A 25415-nucleotide genomic window follows, 5' to 3' on the forward strand; every position below is an offset into this window, starting at 1 on the left:
TTTTAAGGGTAAGGAACCTATTCCACCTGCTCCTTTCTCCTTTTTTTTTCCCTCTTTTTTTTTTTTTTTTTAACTATTATTTTTCAGTATCCAAGAGCTCTACAGCACAAATAAGAAGATAGCAATGTGCATCAGAGATCAAGATCAGCTATTTTGGAGATTTGTAAGGACGTTCAGATCTGTACTGGGATAATTCAGATGAGTATCTTAGAGAATAAAGCGTGTTTTGTTGTTCTTGTTTAACATCTGCATAGTAAAGCCTCTACTCACCAGCATACTATTCTGCCATCTCTCTTCACATAACCCCTCAGCAAAGACAGAGTCACAGCTTTTCTATCTGTTTGATTTTGCTCCTGATAAGACGCTTGACTTAAAAACTAGCTTTTCAGTGGTGTGTTCAGGTAGCAGGCTGAGAAATCTCACACTCCTGGATCCTCATCTGAGGAAGCAGATGATATTTTAAGAGTACCCAGTGCTATACACTCCTGTTGTTGTTGCTAACAATTCCATGCCAAACTGTGGCTGATGTTGAAACGAGTTTCCTTGCTATGCTCATCATAGTGAATGTATGTTCAGTCTAAACATGCAAATAATGACATCAGTTAGCAGTGTTCCTTTATAGCAATTGATACAGGTTAAACACCCTGTACACTACGCAGTTATATTGCCATAAAGCATTTAGTAACTACCTTCCTCTAGAACATCTTCCATAAATACATTTGTGCAGAACTGCCTCATTCCTACCCATCACAACAGAAAAGGATTACCAAAAATTCTCTTCCTCACAGCTCCAAAGATTCAATCCAATGCTGCAAACAAATACAGTACTCTGCCTCACGACCTTAGAGATGCTTGATTATGGCCAGAAATTGGAAAATGCTGACCTAATGAGATAGTTACACAGTTAAAGGCTCTTTATAGCAGGCTTAACTGTATCCCTGCTGCAAGGTTTCCAGCATATGCGTAGGCTTCACATACTCTCCAGATGTTTTACTGCTCCCAAGCAAACCTTTCAGAGCAGCTGTCTGCATTATCAAGCCAGTCTAGAACCAAAAGCACTAATAAAAATCACTGCATCAATTTCAAACTGAATCCCAACCCAGGGGCAACCCTAATGTGGTATTGTCTCAAACACAACAGTAAGAGAATAACAAAAAGGGTGGAAGCAAACAAGGAAGCCTGAAGTGAAACTCCTGGATTCCCAAGAGACCTTGGTATTAATAAATAGAAAAGAAAATCCCAAACTGGGACCAGGCTTTGAGGAAAAGTCTTAAAATGCCTAGTGGAAAATGTAGCACCAGATATCAAGCATGTTCTTGTTCTTGACCTGATTTCAACAGCATCAAGTTTCTGTCACCTCCAGCCTACGTGTTCCTGCAAACTGCTGAGCTCTCCCAGCTCCCTGAACTGAGTTGAAGTGAAATGGGCCTTACTGTAAATACAAGCATGATCTGAGAACAGAATTAAATCATAATTTATTAGCCCACTCACTTCCCTTCCTTAGTGATTTGTGAGATTAGAAAAACACCAAGGGCCTCAGTCTGGCACATCAGAAAGAAAGGTTCCTAGAGGATGCTAAATCATTCGGATGTCCCAATTCTGCACATTTTTATGCAGAATCTACAACCCTCAAGAATATTTCCAGAGCTTAGTCCAAGAATATTTCCAGAGCTTGTTCCACCATGATATATGTACTCTAAGGTACTCTGGGCTGAGGAAGCATAGAGGAGGGGGAATACCCTGAGAGGCTGGCTTGTTTTATCTCAGACTCCCACAAACTGTTTGACAACTTACCATTCCTTGGCTGAGACCGTTCTCCCTGCCACCACTGGCCAGGGATCTCCTCCTCTGCTTTCCTTCCTCTAACTCTTGCTGCTAGAATATGGAAGGGGGAGAAAAGAAGACATATATGAAATCACTTCCAGCTACTTCTGGGGGCAGACTCTGCAGTTGGACGGGAGCTGGTGTCTTGCTCCAGCAGACAAAATGACAGAAAGGCTGCAGAGCCTTCCTTGGATTCAATATGGTATATGAAAGGGGGATGCCAGGGCAAAGCCTTCAGCTTTGCTTTAGCACCACTTGCTCTACACAAAACAATCCAAGAGCAGGAGCTTTCACCACCTGTCCAGCATCCCCCCCACACCTTTCCTCCCTTGTCTGGCATTTGACGTATCCAAGGACAAAAGCACACACAAGCTGTCGGAAACATTCGCCTGTCTCCTCCAGCATTAAAGATTACAGTAATGCAGCCTGAAAATGGACAGAGGAAGCTGTCTGTGGAGAGGGACCCCTTTAGAGGGGCGGGAAGGGTACCAAGAGCCAAACTCTCTTGCAGCTCTGCACTTTCCCATCTTATACTATTGCCCCCCAGACTCGACACTCACCTGCTTCCTACCCCAAGGTGAAAAAGGAAGGTCCCAGTCTCTCCCTCTCTTTCTCTTGCTTGCCTGTTGCAGAATAATGTTGGGAGGGACTAGACGGGAGGTTATGAGGGCTGGGCTGCCAAAGACAGTAGGCATGCTAAAGTACAAAGGGCAGGGCTGGGGGAGAAGGAGGAACTTTGCAGCAGGTGAACTTTGAGACCTTTTATTGTTGTTAACACATGTACAGATACCTCATCAAGCAAACACTGGAGGAACAGAAACAGATTCAAAGTAACTGTGCTGTTGTGGTTACTGATGGAAAGAAAAGCTGGATCCTGTCCAGGTAAGAAAGGGCAGGAAAAGGAACACGCACTGTTCCGGGCATGGCATGGCAGAAGGCACCTCTGCAGTCTTCCAGCAACACTGGCCTTAACCTTCCACCCCATGCTTTGCTGAGCATGGCACCAGCTCCACTGGGCCCCTCCTTGCCTGCCTTGGGAAGCTGCCAGCTACACAGATGTTAATCACTATCCTAAATAAGATTGGCCTGATTGCTTGGTTTTATTTTATTTTATTATTTTATTTTTAGCAGCTTGTGCAAAATGCATTCAACACACTGGACTGTTATCAAGGCTCTCTTCTGTACACAATTTTCCATGTTCTTAAATCACTGCCATCTTAATCTCATCCCTACTATGGGCCCAGCTGATTTCCAAAAGGTCAAGGACTTCAACACGAGGTAGCTTTAAGAGGCGGACTGAAGAAATACTGCATTTTAGTCACCACCCAGGGAAACACCAGAACTGAGCTGGCCAACCAAAAAAGACAATGACTCCTTACAGTTTGAGTTGAACAGCAACTCTGGAGGCCACAGATGGAATAAACTCATGTCCTGTGTGTGGCAGCCTAGAGAAGCTCACATGCACAGGCATACAGACCTGCTGCATTTATACTACCCTTGCCAATTCTGAACCTCATCTAGGGAACAAAGCTCCAGTCCCTGTGGACTTTATTCTTTTGACTATATTCATCTCAGCCAGAGAGTGAAAGACAGCTTTACCAATTCATTGCATCATTTCCTATAAACTGTCTCTAAAGCCAGCCATGCCCTGGCCTCACCCAAAAACTAGCTCTCTGCCTAGGACAGAAATAGCTCCTGCAGGATACCTGGTCCTGAGAAGTGTTGTTACCTGGCAGTGCTTCCTCCTTTGAATGAAATGTCTAGAGATTAAAACCATGGTATTAAACTGCACCAAAGTCTTCTTCAGCCTCCTGTACCGCTTCCTAGAGGGATTTGAAAAGAGGAAAAAATGCTAATGAAAAGGAAACCACCAAAATTTAGGCAGACTATGGACTCAGTTCAAGGCTATGGACCAAATATAACAACCTAATCAGTCCGCCAGGATTTGGTCTTAGTGTGTTAAGCCTGGTTCTCTCTGAAATGTTTTCTCTACATCCTTTGCTCTAACCATCACAGTATCAGCACTACCACAAGCAGGCTACTATAACAGTTCTGATAACAGCTGTATTTCTACTGGAACCTCTGCTCAGTGCTGGGAAATCTCTCCTCCACCTACAGCATGTAAGCCTACAGCACACCTGTTCTCATTAGGAACTGCCTCTGCAGCCCTGCTGATCACCATTAAGCTCCAGCCATTCCACTAACGGTTGACCCAACAGAATTCCCCACTGCAGAGCAGGTTGGGAGCCAACATGAGGAGAGGTCTGTCCAGGCACATCCTCACCTTGCCATCCTAGGCAAGGATAAAGGGCTATACCTTGTCTCCTCACCTTGCCTGATAACCTCGGAAGTGAGCCTGGATGATTGTGACTTTCTCCTGGAGGACACGGAAGCGCCTGCGGTGGAGGAGGCATCGGAAATTCCTTTGGAGGGTAACAATGGCCCAGCTCTGCCTCTGGTTCCATCGTCTCTCCAGCAGCTGCCAGGCCTTCTCCTTCAGGAAGACCTGAGGCAAAGGGAAGAGTCTTTGACCCACAACAAAAGCAGCCAGTTTCTCTAAGAGGCAAAAGTTTTTGTTTTCCCTCCTTACAAGTAAGCCTCTACTGCCCATAATGTTCCCTGCTAAGGAAACTGCACTCTCCTAACTGAAAAGGGCAGGAGATGTAGGCCCACATGACAAAGGTGGATGTATTTGCAGAAGATGGTTCAGGAGCAGGGAACTGGAGAGTGATGAAGGTTACTAAGCAGGAAAACCAGCAGCCCAGGCCTCCACCAAGGAATGCTGGGAGGATAAAGGAGGTGGTCATGCTACTAAAACATCCTGAAGCCTCCCTCCTGTTTTTTATCTGAAATGCTAAATTTTTTTCCTCCGTACTTGAGACAAGACAAAGCAAAAGGGAGGTGGAGGCATGCAATGTTCCCCTTCTTTGGGCAGGAGAGCCAAGCTGCTCAGTGTTCACTGACAGCCCATGAATAAATGGCTGGGCCAGTGGAATTAAGATGGGATTCTCTATAGGCACCACCTTTGTGACTCCAATCTGATAAAGATCTGAGGGGCTCCCCACCACACGAGACAGCACAGCCACACAGACTTCTCTCTTCTCCAAGCAGCTGTGCCCTTGCCCAGCCAGGAGACCATACCTGGAAGAAGAGACACTGATATGAGGAAAGCCAGGGCTGTAACTGGAATCCTCAGAGGAGGATAAATCACAATGTGCTGACAAGTTCATCCAGGCTTTGAGTGGCCTGGGAATCCCAAGCCAATATATCATTGTACCTGGCTAGGAAGTTCTGGAATGGAAGACGGACTGGGTATCCCTCCTTTTTAATGTGGATGGCCTCCAGTATCCCAGAATGCCGCAGCTGACAAGTGACATACTCCACATCAAAGATATTTGACAACTGTGAATGTAAGACAGATTAAAAAATGGAAAACATGAGATCAAAGAAAGAAAAAACAGAGGGCAGAGAGCTGAGAAAAGGGGCTCCTTCTACTGTCCTGCCCTTGGTTAGATCTCTCTATGGGTGTGAGACACAAAACCCAACACACCTTTTGGTGTCCAGCTGACACTGGACATGCTTCTTATCCCCCAGCATATGGTCAGCTCACATGGCCACAGGGAAGAGTACAAAACAGAGAAAGGGGACAAAAAATTTAAAGCTATCAAATGAAGAAAAGGAGTCCCAACCCAGACACAAAAGGAAAGCTGCTGCACAGTACTGGATTTCAAAGAACTGAGGGACTCTGTAAGGAGCTCAGGATGCTGCCCTACCTTTTTAGGATTAGGAGTGATGCACCGAATGAAGAAGGTATGACTCCTGCAAAACAGAAGAAAGGAAGAACCTTTCATCATCCTCTCCTCTGTGCTGACTTGAGAAGAATTCACATATTTCTGGGTACAGCAATCAGCCCAGCACAGGAATGAGCACTTCTCACCTTCTCAGCTTGGCTGTGAGGTCCTGCAAAGACTCCTGGAATTTGGACACCAGTGTAGAGGCCCGGGGCTTAAGCCCTTTGCCCCTGGCCCCCAGATCCCTTTGCTGACTGTAGGCAGCTTTAGCCTTCTGGAAAATGTGAGACACCACCTGGAAAGACAAAGAAATTTACCAAAGTTCCCTCCACTATGTGGAAAGAACAAATCTCTTCCATCTAAAACTGGGGAATTAGTCTCCCTTGCCCCCTGCAGAGCCAGGAACCACATCTGTATCTTTCTGGCAGTCTGTAAGTCTTATATAAAAAAAAATGCATAAATTGCAACCAAAGAAGATTTGTTCAATTCCCAAGTGTCCTTCAGTAGAACAAAATTTCTCTCACATTTCCTCCAGTTTCCCCCGACACCTGTCCAAGGTCTTTCTGTTTCTCACATGAAAGCAGAAGGGCTTGTTAGGTAACAGCAACAGAGACCTTCATCTTCAACCACTACAATACCTTGAGGCGGCTCTGGGAGAAGATATCCAGCACTTCTAGACGCAGCTGGTCACGGTTTTTATTAAGAAACTTGTGGACCTGCAGAGGTAAAGCCTGATTTAATGCACAGTTCAGACCAAGAAAACAGACAGGCAAACACCCTTCCATGCACACACCTCTCTTTGGAGAAGAGAACTGGAGAGGTGGAACAAGAAGCAAGCCCTACAGAATGACTTGCTGTTCCTAGTGCCACCAAAAGCAGGGGAGACAGCGGCTGCTGCTTTTTGGAGGGATTGTTCCTTTTCCCCTTCACATTGTCCAACAGGCTTTGACCCTCACTTACTTTCAGCAGCAACAGTTTTCCTGGCTTTTTCTGGGCTCTGGCTCAAGAAAAGTAGGCTATTGTGTAATCATGGGCACTACCTATTTTGTTTTGACCTAGAGGCTCTTTAGTTGCCTCTACTAACAAGAATCTCCTCATTTTTGACAGAGGGCTGCTCTAGATGGATGTGCAGTTACAAATAGAAGGCTTTATCCCCAGCACTCAGAACTGCTCCATCAGGACACCCACAGCACGGCCTATTGCTCCACCTGCTCCAAGTCCCCCACTGGCTCACCCGATAGGTGACGGGGCCTGCATAGTGTTTCACGGTGAAGACCGGCAAAGGCAGCTTGGGCTTGGTGTACCAAGGGCTGTTTCCATGATGGTAATGACACTTCTGGAGGAAAGTGTGGTCAGTGGCCTGTAAAGGAGATGAGTAACATTTCCCACTACTGCAACATATTCAGTAGCTGAAAAGCCACTGTTAAATGGAAGGTAAAAGCATGCAATAATTTGTGTAAACAGTCTCTGGTCAATCTGTGCGACTGCCTTGCCAGAACCATCCTGTGAGAGGGATCACAAAAGAAGATAAGAGCTCACCTGAGTAAGTGAAGTTTGGTCATCTAGGATACACAAGATGCCATGGGGTTTTGCAGCAATGACATCTAGGCATGACTCATTGTACATCTTGGAGACAGGAATCCAAACTAACTGCTCTTGGCTGTATTCCTCCTATATGTTAAAGGCCAACCAGACAAATCCAGCCATGAAAACAAGAACAAAGTAGGGAGTTAATGGTGGGATTTGGTTTATTCTTCAGGAAGCTGGTGTTTCACTGCTGTTAGAAACTTGCTTAGAATTATCTGGTTTTGACTTATGAAATGTCTTTTAAAGCCACTAATTATTTTCCTTATTTAAGTGAGAAAAGCTGCTCTGCTAAACAGAGCGATAAAGTGAGCTGTGAAAGGCAACAAATCTGATAAGTACACTTTCACCTCCAGGTGGAAGTGGAATAGTAAATAAAATGCTACAATGAATCTACCAGAAGGAGCTTTAAAAGTACCACTGGAGTCTGGAGTCATTGATCCAGAACAACTTGCTTATAAAATCTGTAAGAGGGAGCAAGGCTCTAAGAAACTCTTTCAATTTACTACAGAATTAGTAACAGCTATTATGTAATCAGCTCTTTGGATTAGGATCCCGTGGGTACTGTTTAAGAGAGACATGTTTATTCAGCTTCCTTTTTTTCTGCTAAAGGACAGTCTCCAGCCAAGGCTGGCTCAGCTCATTCCATATGTGCTGCCCTCATCTGCAGGTGTGAGCATCACTTACCTCTTCCTGGGCAATGACAGTCTGGCTGAAAAAATGCTGGAGACGCTCATTGGCAAAATTGATGCAGAGCTGCTCTAAGCTGTTCACACCTAGATCCTGCAAAGACAAAAAGGCATTATCACTTCCAACCCACAGCCCTCCCAGAGACTCTGTCTTCTGCAAACAATGCACAGCACCAGATGGTGCTGATCTGAGCCCCTGGTTCAGGCAGCTTGTTCTGATCAATAAGTGATAATGAACCTGGGAAACTCCAATCATACCATGTCTGGTTTGCAAGCTCTCAGCCTGAAATATTGACTAGGATGAACAGCAAGAGGTAAGACAAGCTGTGAAGGAAAACAAAGAAGAGATCTACTCTTAGATGCACAGCCTCATGTGCATCATTGTTCTCAGAATCCATCAGTCCACACACAGATTTTAACAGGAATCCTAAATATAAAGCTCACATGCCTTGATGAATGCATGTCACTCTAAGCCCCTGCTCTGCATATTATTTGTTTACCCCAAGTCTGGGAAGCTCCCAGAAGCTCAGTGGTGCAGGAACCAATTCGTTCTTTAGAAAGGCAGAACTAAAGCTAGTTATGTGAATTATCTACGCAGCACCTTACTGCCCAGTTCATGGAAAAGTACCAAACATGCAAGGCTGACATGGTGGGAGCACCAGAAACCATTCTCACCATTTGAGGCTAGGCTGTTAACTGCCTAGGAGAGTTAGGACTCACAAGCCAATGCTACTTGCAATCTACCCAATCCTATTTAATTTAGGATTGCACCTATGCCACATAGTCATAAGAGAAATGGGATGGGTTATTCCAGATGGCAACTGAAAGCAAGGGCCATTAATAAAAAAAAAAAAGAAAAAAAAGTGTTAAATGTCCTGAAGGAGCTCTTCTTTACTGCCTCAAAACAAACAAACAAACAAACAAATCTGTAATAATTTAATAAAATAATGTAATAAAAATGTACCCCCCTTACCACAGGCATCTAAGTTACATGGTACAATTACTATTTCCTTTCAGGTAGGAATCATATTTCCTCCCATCTCTGGCAGTGACTGAGGAGAATCAGCACATGTACTTGCAACCCAGAAAATACCAAAAGAATAGGAAAAGCAACCTCAAAACCATGGATGTCCACAATGCCTACGGCACAGTCCGATTCCCAGGGAGCCAACCACTCATTGATTCTCAGCAGCAGCCACTCAAAGAGCAGGTAATACAGAGTCTTGGCAATAGAGTCCCTGAGCAAGAGAGGGAAAACTAGTTAGAACAAAAACAGCACCCTTGGATGCATCTTACCAACAAACAAACAGTAGCAGAAGTCACCTGGCTTCAATGGCTCCTTCTACAGACAGAGGTGTGAAGATCCGATCATAACATGTCACCTGGACAGAAAGAAAGAGATGAATTACTGTTATTATCTCACAATTATATGTGGTGTTTTTGTTGTTCTTTTTTTTGGAAATCCACACGGAAGTTGGCTCAGTTAACAAACGGACTTTTTCTATTTGACCTAAGAATTTACCCAGCTCTCAAAGGAAAAAGTAAACAGTAAAAGCACATGCTGCTGTGTTTCAGGGTGGGAGTCAGCTGGCCAAGGTGTTAGGCCTGAAGTCACCTCAGGCTAGAAGAGAGCCCTCCTGTATGGGAGTTCTGTCTTTACAGTCTCTCCACCCTGCCTCAGCTACCTTGAGGGGTTCATCCAATCTCCGGTACTGATGAAGCATGTTAGCCATTCTGCAGCATTTTATTCCCGCTGTTACCTTCCAGGTTTTGGACCATCTAAGGCCCTTCTGCTCACAGAGCACTGGCTAAGGCATGCCATGCTTCAGGATGAATGAGAAATGGCCAAAAGGTACTCACGGTGACACGGTGAGTCACAGCACTTTGCAGGAAATCTGCGGAGACACGCAACAAATTGGCCACGATCTGAATCTCGGTATCACTGGCGATAGCTGCATGCTCAAAGAATTCTTTCTAAGTAATGGAGAAGAGCAATAGATTCAGCTACGGACTGGGTACTAGGACCAACTAGTATTAATATTCTTAAAAGCATCTCAGCTGCACAGATGCAGGTCACTGCTTGAGTATGATACCAGCACCTGGGTTCATCTTGGATCCTCAAACAGCTACTCCAGCTCTAACAACCTTTGGTTGTTCTTATCTAGGTCAGTCTGGAGCTTAATATCTAAGGAACTGAATAGTCTCCAAAGTCATCCTCGGTCATGAATAATTTCCCTGGCCCCATCACATGGGATAACAGCAATGTTCAATAAAAACAGCTCAATGCCAAGCTGACGAGGGTTACTGTACCTCGTAGGAGGTAAAGCAGATATTCCCCAGCTGCAGAATGGCAGCCAGCACCGTCCAGGTGGAGGTCAGCTGATCGTCTGAGAGGCTGATTCCCTCCAGAGCTTGCACCAAGACCAGAAAGTCCTCATTGTCCTCCTTCCCCACGATGTCACACGCTCTGCCCTGAGAGAACAAGGACAGATAATTGTGGTCAGCCCCTTTTCATACAGACTGGAGCTGAGCTACCATCTTCAAACCAGTGGTTCAATGTTTTAAGGGCTGGAGGAATCAAAAAGACCACAGACACGGCTAGTGAGAGGCCAGCATTCATGACAGACCAGTCCTTCCTCTCTGGAATTTGGAGAGCAAAATCTCTCTTGTCCACAGATGCCAAGTTTCAATTATGGTTCCAATATAGGCACCCCAGATATCCCTTACCCACTGCTGGAATGCAGCTTGACAGGAGAGGGGATACCAGAAACTCCTCCGATTAAGTCACGTCAACAGTTGTTACCCCAAACACTACCAGAATCTGACGTATGAAAGCAAACGGGTTTATGTGCACACAGAGAGCAGTCCGGAGTTAGTCTCACCTCTGCATGATCTGATCTTTTTCCCTTTTCCTCTCTGTAGCAGACCAAGAGGCTCCTGTTAGCTCAAAGGGTTTAGTTTGCAATACAGAGCCTTAGCCACTAGGAATAGCACCCTTCTAACTCCCTGTGAGAATACAGGAGCATCTTTCTGCAGAAGTTTCTGCTTGTTTTTTTTTCTTATGTGATAGAGAGATCTACTACCAGCCTCCAAGAAGGACTTGCCTCCATGCAGATAACTTTTCTAGCTCTTAGCATACGTCTAACAGGTATCTGTTGGGTAAGATAGATTCTTAATTGCCCTGCCTCCTTGAGTCATTAGTGGTACTTGTACTTTCCTTGCCTGAAGGAAAGATGGTATCAAGCATTCCTCAAGGAGTCCTCAGTTGTTGTGAACTCTGAGTATGGAAAGTATTCTTAATAAAAGGTAATTGTGCTCCAAGGTGATGACTTAAACATAAGTCTGGTAAACAATTTTCCAATTTAAATGGATTGTCATCAGCAGTTACAACACAGCAGCTGTAAATTTTTCACCCATTCAGTCAGTCAAGGAAGCAAGTGTGTTTTGTAAAAGGTAAGAAAAGAAATTCGCCTGTTCTTTTCTGTTCTTCAATAAATTGCAAATCCAAGGAAAGGCAATGAGAAAAGCACTTCTTCACCACGAGGTGGAGCCATAGGCCCACAAGATGACTTTTAAAAGGCTTTCTTTGGGAACAGAGGGACATGAAAAGTGAGAAAAAGAGCAAATAAGGCACCAGGATATTTCTTCTTAGGTCAGGTGAGAGAAGGAACAGAGCAAAGTTTAGCATAGTTCTGCAAGGGACACATGAGGAGACAAGCAAAGTTAGGAGATGCCTCACAAAGAGCCTTGCTAATCAAACAGAAATGATGCCTCAGCCATTTCATTCCCTTGCTGCAGAGCATCCTCACACCACTCACCTGATTCAGGTAAAAGTAAGACTCTGCCTCTTGCAAGTACAACTCCTCTTTCTGCTCCGCAGGCAGTCCAGCCAGTAGCTCATAAAAAACATGGTAGTTCCTCTCACCGTGTGCCTGATGGGAAACACACTTCATAGAGTTGACTCCAAGTCCAATTGCAAAACTCTACAGAATAGATGCTGCCACAAACCAAACACTCAAAAGCTGGACACTGAACTCTCTCTGAGAGGTCAGCAAGATGATGCTAGAAATTATCCAAGAACTACTATTCAAAAAGTTTCCAGGGTTTCTCACTGACACCTTGAGAGCACTCCATCTGAGAGCAGTCCCTTTCGTGCAGCTCCAATACCTGACCTTTTCCACACTCCAGACATTAACAAAAATTAGGCGAGGAAAGATTTAACTTTCAGTAATCCCTAATAAGTGGCATACTTCAACCTGTTTGAGATACAGCAAGCTCCTCTTTTATTCATATAAAATAAGTGATTACCTTTTGCTATACAGAGGGAACTTATTTCTTGCTAACAGAAGAAATGGGAAGTAATTCTCATTTTTCCCATCCCTGTTATTTAACATTAAATTTCATATTAAATATGAAAAAGGGAGAGAGGAACTCATTGGTCCTCACCTGAAATACCACACGAGACTTCTCCAGCAGGTACTGGGAGATGGACGTTCCCACCACGGCCCCTCTAAGCACAAGAAGACAACAGATCCTATCAGAAGCTAGTCAGACATTTCAGGTAGATCCACTTGTCTGAGGGATCAGCAAAAGGAGTTGTTACCGAGAAACAAGGATACAACCTGACCAACTTGGTCTGAATTCTGAAGCTTTCCAGCACCAGTGTATTGTATCATGCTATTACAGAGAAAGCAGCTATGAAACATCAAGATTTGAGCTTGATTTCTGAAGAGCCTTCAGAGTACAAAGGAGCTCGGATTTGAATGATGCTCACACTTTATGTCCTGAAAATACTCCAGGAGACAAGGCAAGCACCTGTCCTTCAGTCTTGTCTGATTAGCGTTGCACTATCACTGCCTCATCTACCCTTACACATTCATTCTATGTGTCAGACTGACAGCCTGTGAGGAAAGGGATCACCATTTTGTTTTGTATTTGAATTGCACCTTTTACAAAGTTACCTTGGACCAAAAGCAGGATGTCCAAGTACTACAGCAATACTGGGCCATGCAGCCAGCAGCCTGGAGTAAAGGAGTGGGCAAGGATCAATCGGCCTGTAAGCCTTACACGTGTCCCATGCAGATTAAGTAGGTGTGTAATGAAGGGAAGAAATTAGTGGCCATCTGAATAGATACAATTGATTTGAGAAGAGTCACTATGGCTTCTGTAAAGAGAGGTCCTGTCCCACAAACCTCCTGGAGTATTTTCAACAGGATGACAAGCATGCAGATGAGAAAGACCTGAGGAATACAGTCTGTGTGAACTTCCAGAAGGTTTTATCAAGTCGGGGAACTTTTAAGGAAAGCAGACAATTATCGCAGAAGAAGGAAGGTCTTGACATGGGTAGGAGTAAATGGCTAATACTCTTAAAAGTGGGAGGTAACCACTAGAGTTCCACAAATTGTCTGTCTTCCGGCCCTTAAGTGTAATTGAAGGTTTGATAAGTGACTTAAAAGAGAGCTGAACAGCAATATGACAAAGCTTCCTGACATTATGAAATTTTTCAAAGTAGCGAGGTTGAAGGCCAATAACTGCAGATAGACCTTACAATGCTGAATGAGTGAGCAATAAAATGTCACATGAAATTCACTGTAGATAAATGTAAAGGGATGCACACAAACTGAAGTAACCCCAGCCTCACATATAAACTGAGTTAACCATTGCTGCTTAGAACTGAGACTTTGGGGTTATGATAGTTTCATGAAAATGTCAGCTCAGCGTTTTGCAACAGCACCAAAAAAATTTTATTAGGGGTTAACAGAGTGTTAGAGAGAAGTGTGGTATGAATGCTTGTTGCCAGTGCTGGAGGCACAATATTGTATCACATAGCTCCTTGATATAAAGCAGTTCAGACAGTCTGATGTTCTTAATTTATCATCCATCTCGAGAGGTGAAGATCTATTCTTTTATGGAGGAAACCTAAGAGCAAAGTAGGGGTGTAACCTCACCATCCTACCCTGATGATAACAAGGCTGTAATTGGGGGAAAGCTATTGCATGAGCCCTAAGCTCTACTAGATCTTTGCTCACCCAAGTCCCCCTGGACAGTTAGGAAGGACAGCATCCTGTGATGATGTTCTTTTAACTCACTGTCGCAGGTAGATGTTCAGAAGCTTCCCAAAACGACTTGAGTTGTCATTGAGGATGGTTCTGGCATTCCCAAAACTCTCCAGGATGGGTAGGACATTACAAGGCTTGAAGAAAAGAGAACACTTAAGTAGCGATCATGTTTTTCTTTACCCCAAAGTACTTAATTAACTGTTAATCTGAAAATCCAAAATAGAAGGGATTTCACTGAATTGATTCTTGCTTGACTAAGGAGTCTCTTTCTGAACTTGTCTTGGTACAAGTACCTTCAGCCCCTGTTGAGTTGCTCTATGAACTTTTTACCTTCACTGCTATGATCATTCAGTTCACTTCTGCTCTGTGATTGTTTAGCTTCAACTCCCAAACACCGCTGTAAGGTCTCTGAGGCAGGTCAAATCAAAAATTTCAAAACAGATACAAACAAATCTTCAAACAGATGCAGCACCCTATACAGCATCAGAGCTCTCCATTACTAAAATGCATCAGCTGTGGCTCCTATCTTCACGGCAGGTTCACCTTGAACCACCAGCCATCTGAAGTCCAGCGCATTGAACAGGAATGAAGAAACAAAATGGACAGTATGGCGTGTGTGTGCTGTCTTTGGCTTCTACCTCTTAACAAGCCATCATAGCATAAAGCAAATCTCAGTTTCCTCTTACCTGCCTGATCCTGTGACTGTCTGATCTCTGGTACAGCATAGTCAGGTATCGCATAATTGCTTTGGCAGCTTCTGTTTTACCCGAGCCACTGTGTCCACTGGAGGAATAAGAGATAAGGAAGTTGGCATCAGAGGAGAATTAACTGATTTAGACACTATCAGAGGTTCTGTTACAGTAAATCAGTGGAACTGTACTGACAACACATGAAGATCTATCACGTTGTTCAAAACGCTGACACAAAATAAGCACAAATAAGAATCCACTGTAGAATGTCAAATGCCTTCTTTTCTACTCCTCCCAAAGGCTATGAAGCTAAATTCAAACTGTATTTCCACAGAGTGAAATAAAATCCCATCTCATTCATGTTTTCTACTCACAACCTTCACACAATAGCCACAATGATACATTCATGGTCAGTGAAATACAAAGATGAAAGTCTTTCTTGCATAAAGAAATGGACAAGCCTTTGAAAAGCACCCACATTTCTTACCTGATGATGACACACTGCTCTTGTTCTGATGACTGGGACAGTGCGTAGGCCATTTCTGCTATGGCAAAGATGTGTCTAGTCACACAGAAAGAAAACCCCGGTTAACTGGCCTCACATTTCTACTGCACAAGCACGGCACTAAAAGGCTGATCTACATCACTGATCTACAGAGAGCTGGGCCAACATATTGGCCTAAGAAACGTGAGGAACCAGGGAAATCAGAGCTTTGTTCTTGCTGACATCAGGTTAAAAGCCATTGCAAAGTTCAGGTTCCTCCTGGACCTCTGTGACCTAAGCTAAGTAACGCTCTGTGCCATGGTGCTTCATGTAAGTGACACCAGCAATATTATCTACACTCACGGAACCTGAATACATTGTTAGCCCTGGTACAGCTGCTAAACACCTTCTGAAGCCCAAAGAGAACAGAGTCTGGGGAGTTAGTCAAGAAAGAGAAACATACGGAGCATTTTCGGAGAGTGTCCTTCGGTGGTACTGGGTAGCCACTTCTTCAGAGTAGATACTGAGGTCTTTGAAAGGATTCACGGAAACCAAGACTTGCCCAATGTAAGTCTAGGCCAAAAATCAGAAATGGGAACAAATTTGGTGGCTCATTAGAATTTTCTGAATGAGGAACACAACTGACTGGGAATACAAATACTAAAACGAGCTTTAAAGGAACACTGTATATTCTGATTACATTGCCAGCTCATGCAGGGCAAAGCACATTTTTTCAATGGTCCTTTTCAAAGCTCTGTCATTAACATACTGGGGGCACTCCCTCTGGTTGGCTTCACTGGTCCCTTTCTATTTTCCAAGCTCCACATGGAATCATAGGCACAGGTTTGAACATCTGAGTCAGTAACTGAGAAAGGGAACAACTGTTCCACTAGCTCTGGACTGCAACACCAAAATGTTTGCAGAAAATCCAATGTCTCTTCTCAAGATCCGCAAACTTTACTCAGAACTGGTTTGCTAGGACAGAGGAATTCCCCTAGGAGCAACTGAAGCTAAAATTGAACCCAAGCATGCACATGGGTTGGCAACAAATACCAAAATTCAAGAGAAACTCTGGGACTCTGTTCTAGACATGATTCTATGACTTAGATTTTACTGCAAATGTTCCATGCTACCTCTTTTTTGAGCAAAAGCAGTGTGAGTATCCTTCTTATCACCATTCCTAGTAATGAAAAAGCTCTTGAGCTACTTGGTGCAAGATCAAAGCTTCATGGAGAGAGAGAAATCATTTTCTCTTACAGCTCATTGTTCAGAATGAATAAGCACTGAAGAAAAACACACACAAAACCACTACTACCCATACATAAATACGATTGCGATGGAACCTTTTCTTCAGACACAGCAGAACTGAACTCTCACAGACTTCCCTACAAACAGAGGAAAGAATCTGTCAGTCATAAGCTTCAAATGTATGTACTGATATTAACCTTTCTGCCCTCCCATGGATTTTGTGGGAGGCTGGGATCTGAAACTACTCATTGCCTTCACCTGGTTCCAACATGTCTGGGAATAAGCACATCAGAGAGAACAGAGCAGCCCAAGCTCAGTGTCCAACCTGCCCGTATCCATGTGATCACTCCTTGCACACAGCCTTTAGAGCTGTTTCTCTAAGCAGGATCACAAGGGTAAAGGTTGCCAGGACATGCAACAGTGTTAGGTGCTCCTCTTTCAACAGCAGCATGATTAACAACCCGTGATTAAAAACCGTTAAAGATGTAAGGCCTGAGTTTGACACAGCTGAAAGAAGCAGGAGTTACTAAAGGCACAGATGCCATTGTCAGTAGGCACACAACATAAAAATGTCCTTCTCCTCCTGCAAGTCTTCCCAACTTACCACCCACTTCATGCAACAAGAACAGCATTTTCTCATGTTATAGCCAAGGATCTATAATGTGCTTTTTATTCCTGAGTCAGCAAGAGCTTTAAGGATAACAAACAAGCCTCTGTGACCTTTAATTAGTTGCAGAATACCACTGACAACACGTACTCCAGTCTGGTTAGATCTTCTATCTCTTCAACTTCTACTCTGTGGTCTTCACCCATGTACACCTGAAACGCATAGATGTGTTATTACAAATCAGAAGCTCAGCTTCATCCCAATATTGGAGACAATGCCTGTACCTGTTTCTGCATGAAGTCCATCTCCAGCATATCGTCAGTGATGTCTTCTGCCTCCCACTGATCTTTGCAGACCTTCACCACGTGGCTGTTGGCCAGATGTGGATCCCTGTAGATGGCCCATTTGCTGAGGTTCTCGATGGTGATTTGTGGGAGCAATAATTCAGAGTTCAGCCATGCCACAGGATCACATCCCTGAGCCTGCTGCTGGGACCAATGAACACAAGGTATGGCTTTGGAACTTGCAGTCTGGAGGCCACCTGAATTCTCTTTGACACCAACCTCCCCAGAATATTCTGTTGTATGTGTTGGATCCTCTTCTTGAGGTGGAAGGAAGCCTGGACAACAATAATTTCCAGATGCTTTTGAAGAAAGGGAAAGGTGAGGGTCTTTGTGGTGAGGCTGCAAAGTTTGCCCAGTGGAGAAATGGGATGTGGCAGCACTCTCAGGTGTTTTTGCCTGCTGGGGCAAGGAGCTCGGAAGGCTGGTCACTCTGCATTGGGTTGCAGTAGGTGTCACCTGTCTTGTACTTGTTGATGCAAATATTTCCCTCTTGCAGGAATACTGTTCGCTGTTTCTCTGAAGGCTTTGATCCATCAAGGATCTGGGAAGGTCACTCTTGAGTCCGCAGCCCTGTTGCACAGGCATCACAGATCTTCTGTCTGATAGAGCTCTCGGTTTCTCTAGGGAACGACCACTTCCAGAGCCCGCAGGTGAGGAGGTCTTTGACTTAACCATGCTGTGCATTCTGGGGAGAACTATAGCGAACTTGGCATCAGGAATATTGTTCTTGTCCTCATCCAAGCTAAGTGAGTTTGGAAAGGAACCGGTTCCTTGAAGAGGGGAATCACCAGAAGGCAAATCAGCACATCCCAGCTCCTCTGATGTTTTAGGGCCCCCTCTCCCCTCCGCTAATGGAGGAGATGAGCCTTTGTCACTCACCTCACCCCTCCCCAGCTGTCCGGCTACATCAGGGCAAGTTTTGTCAGACTGACCAACCCACCCAGCAGTACTTACAATCCTGATAGCCATTCTACTTCTCAGCCAGAAAGGCTTACTGCTCCTCTTCCTCTTCCCAAATTTCTTCAAGAGCCATCCTGAAATACCAATTGCACGTGCCACACTCAGCAGGCGAGCTTTCAGGCTTGCTTTCTTGGAAGGTTTTTGACCACACCGGGTGGTGACTTTTCTAAAAGTAGAATGGGTGCTGTGCAAGTACCTGGATCCCTTCCCATCACGCACATTTGCTTTTGCAGAAGGTGCCTCTGCAACCACTTCTTCTGCTTTCTCTTTTTTTGTCTCAAAAGTCTGGCGTGAACCCAGTTTCATTTTTCCAGTAACCTTTCCAACTTTCTTCTTCCTGCCAAGGTGCTGCTTATCAGATGATATTTTTCTAATAGAGGAGCAGCTTGACATGCTTGAAAGACTTAATCTTTTCTCTCCTAAATTCTGAGCTATGTTGGGTTCCTTCTGTGTACTGAAGGTTTGTAGAGTTGTAGGTTTTGAACAGATACTTTCAACGTTTTTCAGTTCAGAGCTGCTTTCCAAAGCCATCTGGACAGGATTTGGTTTACAGCTTGTTAATAGTTTGGTCTCAGCATTTTTATGTTTGCTTTTCAGATTGAGAAGGATTTGGGATTGAGAAGAGTATTTCTTAGTAAGCATCATCGCTGCTACTGCCTGCTTGCTGCGGTCTGAAGGACCATCCCTCTGTATATGTCCTACCACTTTTCCTTGTTCTGCACTCTCACACTTCATGCATTTCTCTTTCAATGTCATTTGCTGCTTGAAAAGCAAAGGGCTGTCTTCCAGTGTGCTGCCTTCATCATTCACCTTTTTTTCCTGTTCAGTTCCCTGAAGTACTTTGCTAATGGGGAGTTTTGCTTTCACAGCACTAGGTAGCGGTTTTCTTCTTGCCCTTTCTTTTCCTTTCTCAGCATTCCCTTCGGTGCTGTTCTCCCCACTGTCACCAGAATTATCACATGCATCTTTTGACATATCCTGAACCTTGTCATTTTCTAACGTTTTTTCCTTGCTTCCTGTGGTACTACCATTTTTTCTGTTCTTAGGACTTATCAGTTGGGATCCTGAAATGCTCACATCATCGCTTTTCTCACTGTTCTCAGCTAGAGTAGATCTTGGATGTCTTGGCATGTCATCTTGCTTCCTCTTTTTCTCCTCTGCCTCTAATCCTGCAAAGTCAGTGCCTTCCTCCTCAGATTTTTTCCTTCCATCTGTGGTCACCTGCTCTCTTTCAGTCTTACTAGAAGCTTCATTGCTTTCACCGAGTAGTTCCTTGGAGCCTTTTCCTCCAGCCACAGGAACATCCTCCAGCATAGCTTCTTTCTCACTGGTGCTATCTCCTGAAGAGTTACTCTTCTCTTCGCTGCTTGCAGTGCTGTCCACTGAAGTTTCTTTTCTATAGGCACAATGGCTTTCATTGCTGGAGTCTGAACCAGAGTTATTGGAGGTTTCCAGTAACTTTTCTTCTGCACTTTCAGTGACCGTAATCTGGGTACATTTTCCAACTTGCTTTTTCCCCATTCTCTCACCTTTTTCCCTTGCTATTCTGCCTTGGAACTGAGAACCTGACTTCTGCTCAGAAGCCTTCTTAATGCCATGATCCTCATTAAGCTTCTTCCTCTGCCTGGCATTGTGTGCCTTCTGTGGCAAGTCATGTTTCTGAAAAGAGCCTTCAACACTTTGTACTGCAGAGGACTCTACAGACTCTGAGTCACTGACTTTTTCAATAGCACCAGGATGCTTTCCACACTTCCTTTTAATACTGCGTTTCTTGCTGTTTGTGGCAGTCTTTTCCTCCTTATCACTGCTGTCCTCACTTTCTTGTACTGATGTCACCTCCTGTGGTTTGCAGGCCTTTGCTTTTTTCCTCTCTAACTTGGACACTAATTGTTCTCCATGTTTTCTCCCCACACCAGATTCTTTTTTATCATTTCTCTCATAGGCTTTCTCCCCCCAGAATAACTCTTTGTGGCCATTTTCTTTGCTTTCCTTGGCTGGCCCTTGGGTTTTTAAAGGGTCTTGCTCAAGGTTGTCATCTTTTTCAGTCAATGACTCTTTGTTCTTCAACTGACTTTTGCTCTTACCTTCTCGCCGTCTCCCACAATGGATCTTTGAATCTCCTGGGGAGCTTGCCTTTTTCTCATGATTCAATGTTTTCTCTTTTCCAACCTTTTTGTGCCGAGTTTTGGATCGATAAGGAGGCATCTCTCCAGTGTTCAGGAGTATTTGCAGGTTTACCTTAATTCACCTATAAACGGAAACATTGCACATTCTGCTGTGAAACAAGCTACAAAGAGAGGCCAGATCCTCCTAAATCGTAATTATTTCATTTCTATAAAACTGAACAAATGTTTGCACCTGAAGAGTGCAAAACTGACTATTTTGCACCAGGTTAGTCTCTGATTTTGTCATGAATCATCAAATTTTCTTCCCTTATTAGGACTCTTGCCAGAGGCTAGTGGTACAGGCAACTGAGTGAATGCCCATGATTTTCCACAGGTGACAAAAGTTTGACCACGTGGTAGTTTAAGAAAGAAGGATTATTTTATTTCAGCTTTTGCTTCTCCAATAACCTTATTTTTGCTGAAGATGAGAGGAACACATCTAATGATCTATGCTAATAGAAAAAACACCTAGATGAACCCTGGCAAACAAGTATACGCCAAATAAAACTCCTAATACAGACCCAGCTCATGTCTGCAGAGTTGCAAGACCCCATCCTTTATTTTCTTTTTCTCTGTGTTCCATGAATAAGCATTCATGTCTTCGAGGATCTGGCTAAACTGAGTTAGAAGTCAGAAGCAAATAATACCCCATTATGTAGTAACATCTCCACACAGCTCCTCTTAAGTGCACTGCTATGAGCGGCAGTCTAGGAAATGTTCAGTATTCTAGGTGTTAATCAGCATTACTTATCTCTTTGTCTTTCCTCTAATCACACAGGCAGGAAATAAAGGATGTAAAAATGCCCAAAGGATTAGTCCCAATCTTTCAGTCTGCTGGAAAATCACTTTTATCCTTTCCAGTTATACAGCTCCTGCATGAGTCAACCTCTTGCTGCTTCAGACAGACCAGATATGGTTGGGTTCCAGACTCCAGTTCATTTGTCTGAATGAGGTGCTAATGGCAGAACCTACTTCTGATGGTCACTAAACACTCCAAGGCAATCCCGGAAAACAGTAAGGGCACAACTAAAAGGAAATGAGGGGCCAGGGAAATGAAAACTGGAAGGTGAATGGAGCAAGAGAATAGGACAAAGGAAAAAAAATAAATCGTATAGCAAGGAAACCTGACAGTCTGCAACATCTTTCCAGAAAGAAAACGTAAAAAGCCTCCTGTAAGGGATATTTGTAACTAACTTTGAGATGACATTAGTTAATGATATGCAAGGAAGAAAGCAGCACACAAGCAAACTCCATTATATATTTTGTTCTCTCCCCTCTTTCTATGAGAAACTCTTCTCTCCCTTTTCTCCTATTTTTTTCTTTTTCCAGCCAACTCCACAGGCAGAAGAGAAGCTTCCACCCATTATATCTTCATGATTTCTCTCAGTAGGTAGCAGAAGACCAAGCAGACACAATTTTGTTAGTAATTCCTGCCTTCAGCATAACTCTGAAACGTTAATGTAGTTATCAAAAGACAAATATAGGAAGTCTTCAGTCAGATGTGGGACTATTGTGGGATGCTGGCAACATATTTACTTGTCTCACAGCTCCAAACCTTGCATCTCAGTAAGCATGGATGCAGTGTACAAACTTTGACAGCAGTGCCCAAAAGCAATGGGGATGGCAAAGGCACACAGGAGATGGTAGGCAATTTCTGATAAATGGGACTGAGTTGGGAGGATTAGCTATACTTGCTTTCTTCCCATCGTGAAAAGCAAAGCCTTGCTGGTTACTACACACGTGCTGCAAGCCCAAAAGAGCTCTAAAAGAGCATACTAGGTGTATATAAAGCCTGTGGTTTTATTGCAAATGCATACTACCCATATTGTGCTTTTCTGCATGGCAGAACCATCCTCCACAACTGGAAAATCAGTGTTTCCTCCTTCCCCAGTTGCAACTCCCATGTTGAGCAAAAAGCTGCTGCTCAGAAAGCATTGTTACATGCAGGTAAGGGATCCTCAACATCAGGGCAAAGCAGGTCATGCAAACAGCACTGCAGCATTCTCTCTCACCTGGCTAAAGAGACAGCAGTCAGTGTCTTTAATATTCCCTCTAAACTTGCTTTTTTACTTTGGTCTAGAGTTGATACTACTCATAACTTCCTGGCCATGTCTGTTGCATAGTGCGGAGTTCTTGTCCTAACATCAAATCCTCTTCTCTTATCCCTCTCTTTAAGGTGTAGTCTAACACGCAGGTCTCTAGTCATCTGATTTCTTCCCCCATGCTTAATACACCGGTACTAGTGGCCTAGATCTCTAAATCCTGCTATAGAACTTTTGTCACTGAGATTAATGGGAGCTGAATTAGACCCTAAATCCTCAGTAGGGAATAGTTGTCAGTGTTGTCCTTCTGAGGGTTTAAAATGGATATTGTTTCTCTGCAATGCTTAATGCAACAGGGGAAAAAAAAAAAAAAAAGTTGTTTTTATGTGCGTTACTGCTAGATAGTCATGTGTCTAGAAAGCTAAAGCCTTCCACAAAATAAAAATGCTGCAATACTTGGATGATGAGAAAGATCAAGCACGTTACCCAAATGTGTAGGGAATTTAGGCACAGGTATTCAGCTGGATTCACTTTAAAGACAGGGCCCCAGACACTGAATCTGGGTTAGAGCGTGAAGGTTCACAGTTCTTCTGAGCCCGGATTTTAGAGCTGTTTTGTAACACCACTGTTATTACTGGGGATGGTAAGATAAATATTACTTACATAAACAATTCCTTTGACATCAGCCCTGCTTTCATTAACTGTCCTGGACCATCTGCCTCCTGGACACACTGAAGCAGGTGAAAGATTCTGCTCATCAGTTTTTCAGTTCACCTCGCTATAGTAACTCCATCTAAATCACTACAGGAAAAAGAAAAATTCCATTTTATTCTTCCTTTTTAGAGAAATAAAAACATTTTACATCAGAGAAAGGAGAATCTCAATGCCATTAAGAAATACAGCATGAACCTACAGACAGAAAGAAGAGCAGGTATCTCATGCTATTATTTTAAGAACAGTGGAGAAACGAGTCTCATCTTCCCTAAACACAGCACTTCAGACTGGTTTCTCTGAACTCATAGAGAGGAAAAATACAGGGAAATGCTTGGGATTTAGTCTTAGCAGCTTTTATTTTTATTCAACTGTACAAATAGCTCAAGCCCCTTCTTTCTTACTCTGCACAGTAAATTTCTCAACATACCTACATGGTCCGTCCTGATTCCAGCAAGCTGCTCAGCACCACATATCACAGGACATATTCACGTACATGCTAACACGCTCCTTCTCTTCTGCCTTGCTTCCATGCAGTCTGTTCCCGTGTCCTTGCAAGCCTGCCCAGCTGTGGAGTCTCACATCAGTTCTGGCTGGGCTGTGCCCAAACAACAAATGATTGTTGCATATGGAAGGAAAGTGGCATTAATAATTCAAGCTTTTTCATGGCACCTTTGAACTTTTCAACCAGCAGTGTCACCAGCTGGTTAGCAGAGTTTGGGTAAGAAGGGGAGGGATTTCACTCAGGCAGGGACCAGGCTCAGACGGAGGATCACAAGGGAACATCTCCAGAGACTGAAAAGAGAGGTCAATTCCAATACCAGAAAACGTCTGCTATCACCCAGGAGGCTACCACACAAGGCACAGTGAATAGAGTCTAAATAAGAGCTTGCGCTGGTGAAAATTAAATCACTGGTCCCTTCTGCATCCCTGGAGTTTTATTTCAGGAAGCCAAGCCTGGATAGCACAGGTAGCCTCTGTCCTCTTTGCCTCGCCAGCACCAAGCTGTCTGCTGACAACAGAAAGCAGCTTTCAGCCAGCCCTGAGAAGACAGCAAAACTGGCACTGTGTCCTCATTATGCCTGACTCTCTGTCCAAATCAAGCAGAGACTGAATTTCTATTCAATTTGATTTTCCGAACAGAGCCATGCTCCCCTTTAAATGCAGCTTTTGCAAACAGGGCAAGGTTGCTACCAGCAGGAGCGGGCAGCAGGTGACTGGCCCATGCAAAATTGCTTCTAATTCAGTAATGCTTTTCCCCTTCCCAGTTATTCTTCCTCAAAAAAGCAGAAAACAAAGCAAGGACAAATACACAGTCCACACATGCAGTCTCTGTCACCTGGTTACAAACTGACAGCTTGGTGAGTGTAGGATTTAACTCCCACGAGGGTGGCCCTGACTCTTCAAGGCAAAGTCCCCTTTTACCCCATACCCCTCCCAGAACTATTTTCCAGAGAAGGTGCAGATTAAACAAGATAAACTCAGGTGAGGTCAGCAACCAGGACAAGTGACCCTCACAAAAAATGTGATTAGTGCTGCTAAGATAAGATTTTGGATGCTTAACAGCATTAGTTTGGGTGGGACCTGTTTTCCTAATTTCTTTCAAGAAACCCCTGGCTTTTATGAACTATGCTTTAAGGGCTTGTCCATTGAGAAACAAAGATAAAAACTAAGCACTAAGCTGAAGAATTTAAGAAACATGCTTTACCTAAGCTTTCTGCCACTGGATGGTCCTCTTCTCCTTAGCTCATAAGAACGAGGCTGTAGAACCACAGGTTAGTTCCCTATTTCATCACCTTTCATTCATTGTTAGCAACTTATGCTGTCCCTCTCTGCAGAGAAGAGAGATTCCTTTTTCAAAGACCAGAATGACTGATGTAATCTGAGTCACGAATTCCTTACCCAATCTTGGGAGGAAAAAAAAAAAAAAAAAAAAAAAGCCCCAGGGGCTCTTAGCTCTAACCTTCTAATGCTTGTGTGTGTGTCAGGGTAGGGGGAACTTCTCTGGAAAAATCCAGGCCTTCCCAGATCCTGTGAACTCTAACAAACCGTGGCTCTAAAAAACTGTGTCATTATCAGCTGGAACTTCTTCAAGGCTCTGCATACTCAAGCCAGACCCAGAGCCCTCTGTGTTTCTTTGATTTCTTTGATTTGTCAGAAGTCTCAGACGTTATGATTGGGTTTTGCCTGAGGATGGCTGAGAAGAAAGTACTGATCG

The 25415-nt window shown here is 43.9% G+C and overlaps 1 protein-coding gene across 1 annotated transcript in view; it reads right to left on the bottom strand.

The window, feature by feature from the left end:
* The window catches only part of MYO15B (myosin XVB), a gene marked incomplete at both ends in the record, with an annotated part of 43263 nt that extends 22779 nt beyond the window's left edge, over window positions 1–20484 (bottom strand). The window contains 25 exons of the mRNA XM_084298342.1: window positions 1795–1875; window positions 3554–3647; window positions 4155–4330; window positions 4848–4965; window positions 5102–5226; window positions 5598–5643; window positions 5762–5910; window positions 6254–6331; window positions 6850–6975; window positions 7155–7286; window positions 7887–7982; window positions 9003–9126; window positions 9212–9270; window positions 9749–9862; window positions 10199–10360; window positions 11707–11820; window positions 12335–12398; window positions 13978–14081; window positions 14634–14730; window positions 15124–15198; window positions 15584–15693; window positions 16442–16505; window positions 17126–17187; window positions 17260–17463; window positions 18274–20484. Coding sequence (XP_084154468.1) covers window positions 1795–1875; window positions 3554–3647; window positions 4155–4330; window positions 4848–4965; window positions 5102–5226; window positions 5598–5643; window positions 5762–5910; window positions 6254–6331; window positions 6850–6975; window positions 7155–7286; window positions 7887–7982; window positions 9003–9126; window positions 9212–9270; window positions 9749–9862; window positions 10199–10360; window positions 11707–11820; window positions 12335–12398; window positions 13978–14081; window positions 14634–14730; window positions 15124–15198; window positions 15584–15693; window positions 16442–16505; window positions 17126–17187; window positions 17260–17463; window positions 18274–20484 — 4785 coding nt within the window. The remainder of the gene's footprint in view (window positions 1–1794; window positions 1876–3553; window positions 3648–4154; window positions 4331–4847; window positions 4966–5101; window positions 5227–5597; window positions 5644–5761; window positions 5911–6253; window positions 6332–6849; window positions 6976–7154; window positions 7287–7886; window positions 7983–9002; window positions 9127–9211; window positions 9271–9748; window positions 9863–10198; window positions 10361–11706; window positions 11821–12334; window positions 12399–13977; window positions 14082–14633; window positions 14731–15123; window positions 15199–15583; window positions 15694–16441; window positions 16506–17125; window positions 17188–17259; window positions 17464–18273) is intronic.
* Window positions 20485–25415: the final 4931 nt, after the last annotated feature.

This window comes from Netta rufina, assembly GCF_964035555.1.
Source record: "Netta rufina genome assembly, chromosome: 19".
Taxonomy (NCBI): domain Eukaryota; kingdom Metazoa; phylum Chordata; class Aves; order Anseriformes; family Anatidae; genus Netta; species Netta rufina.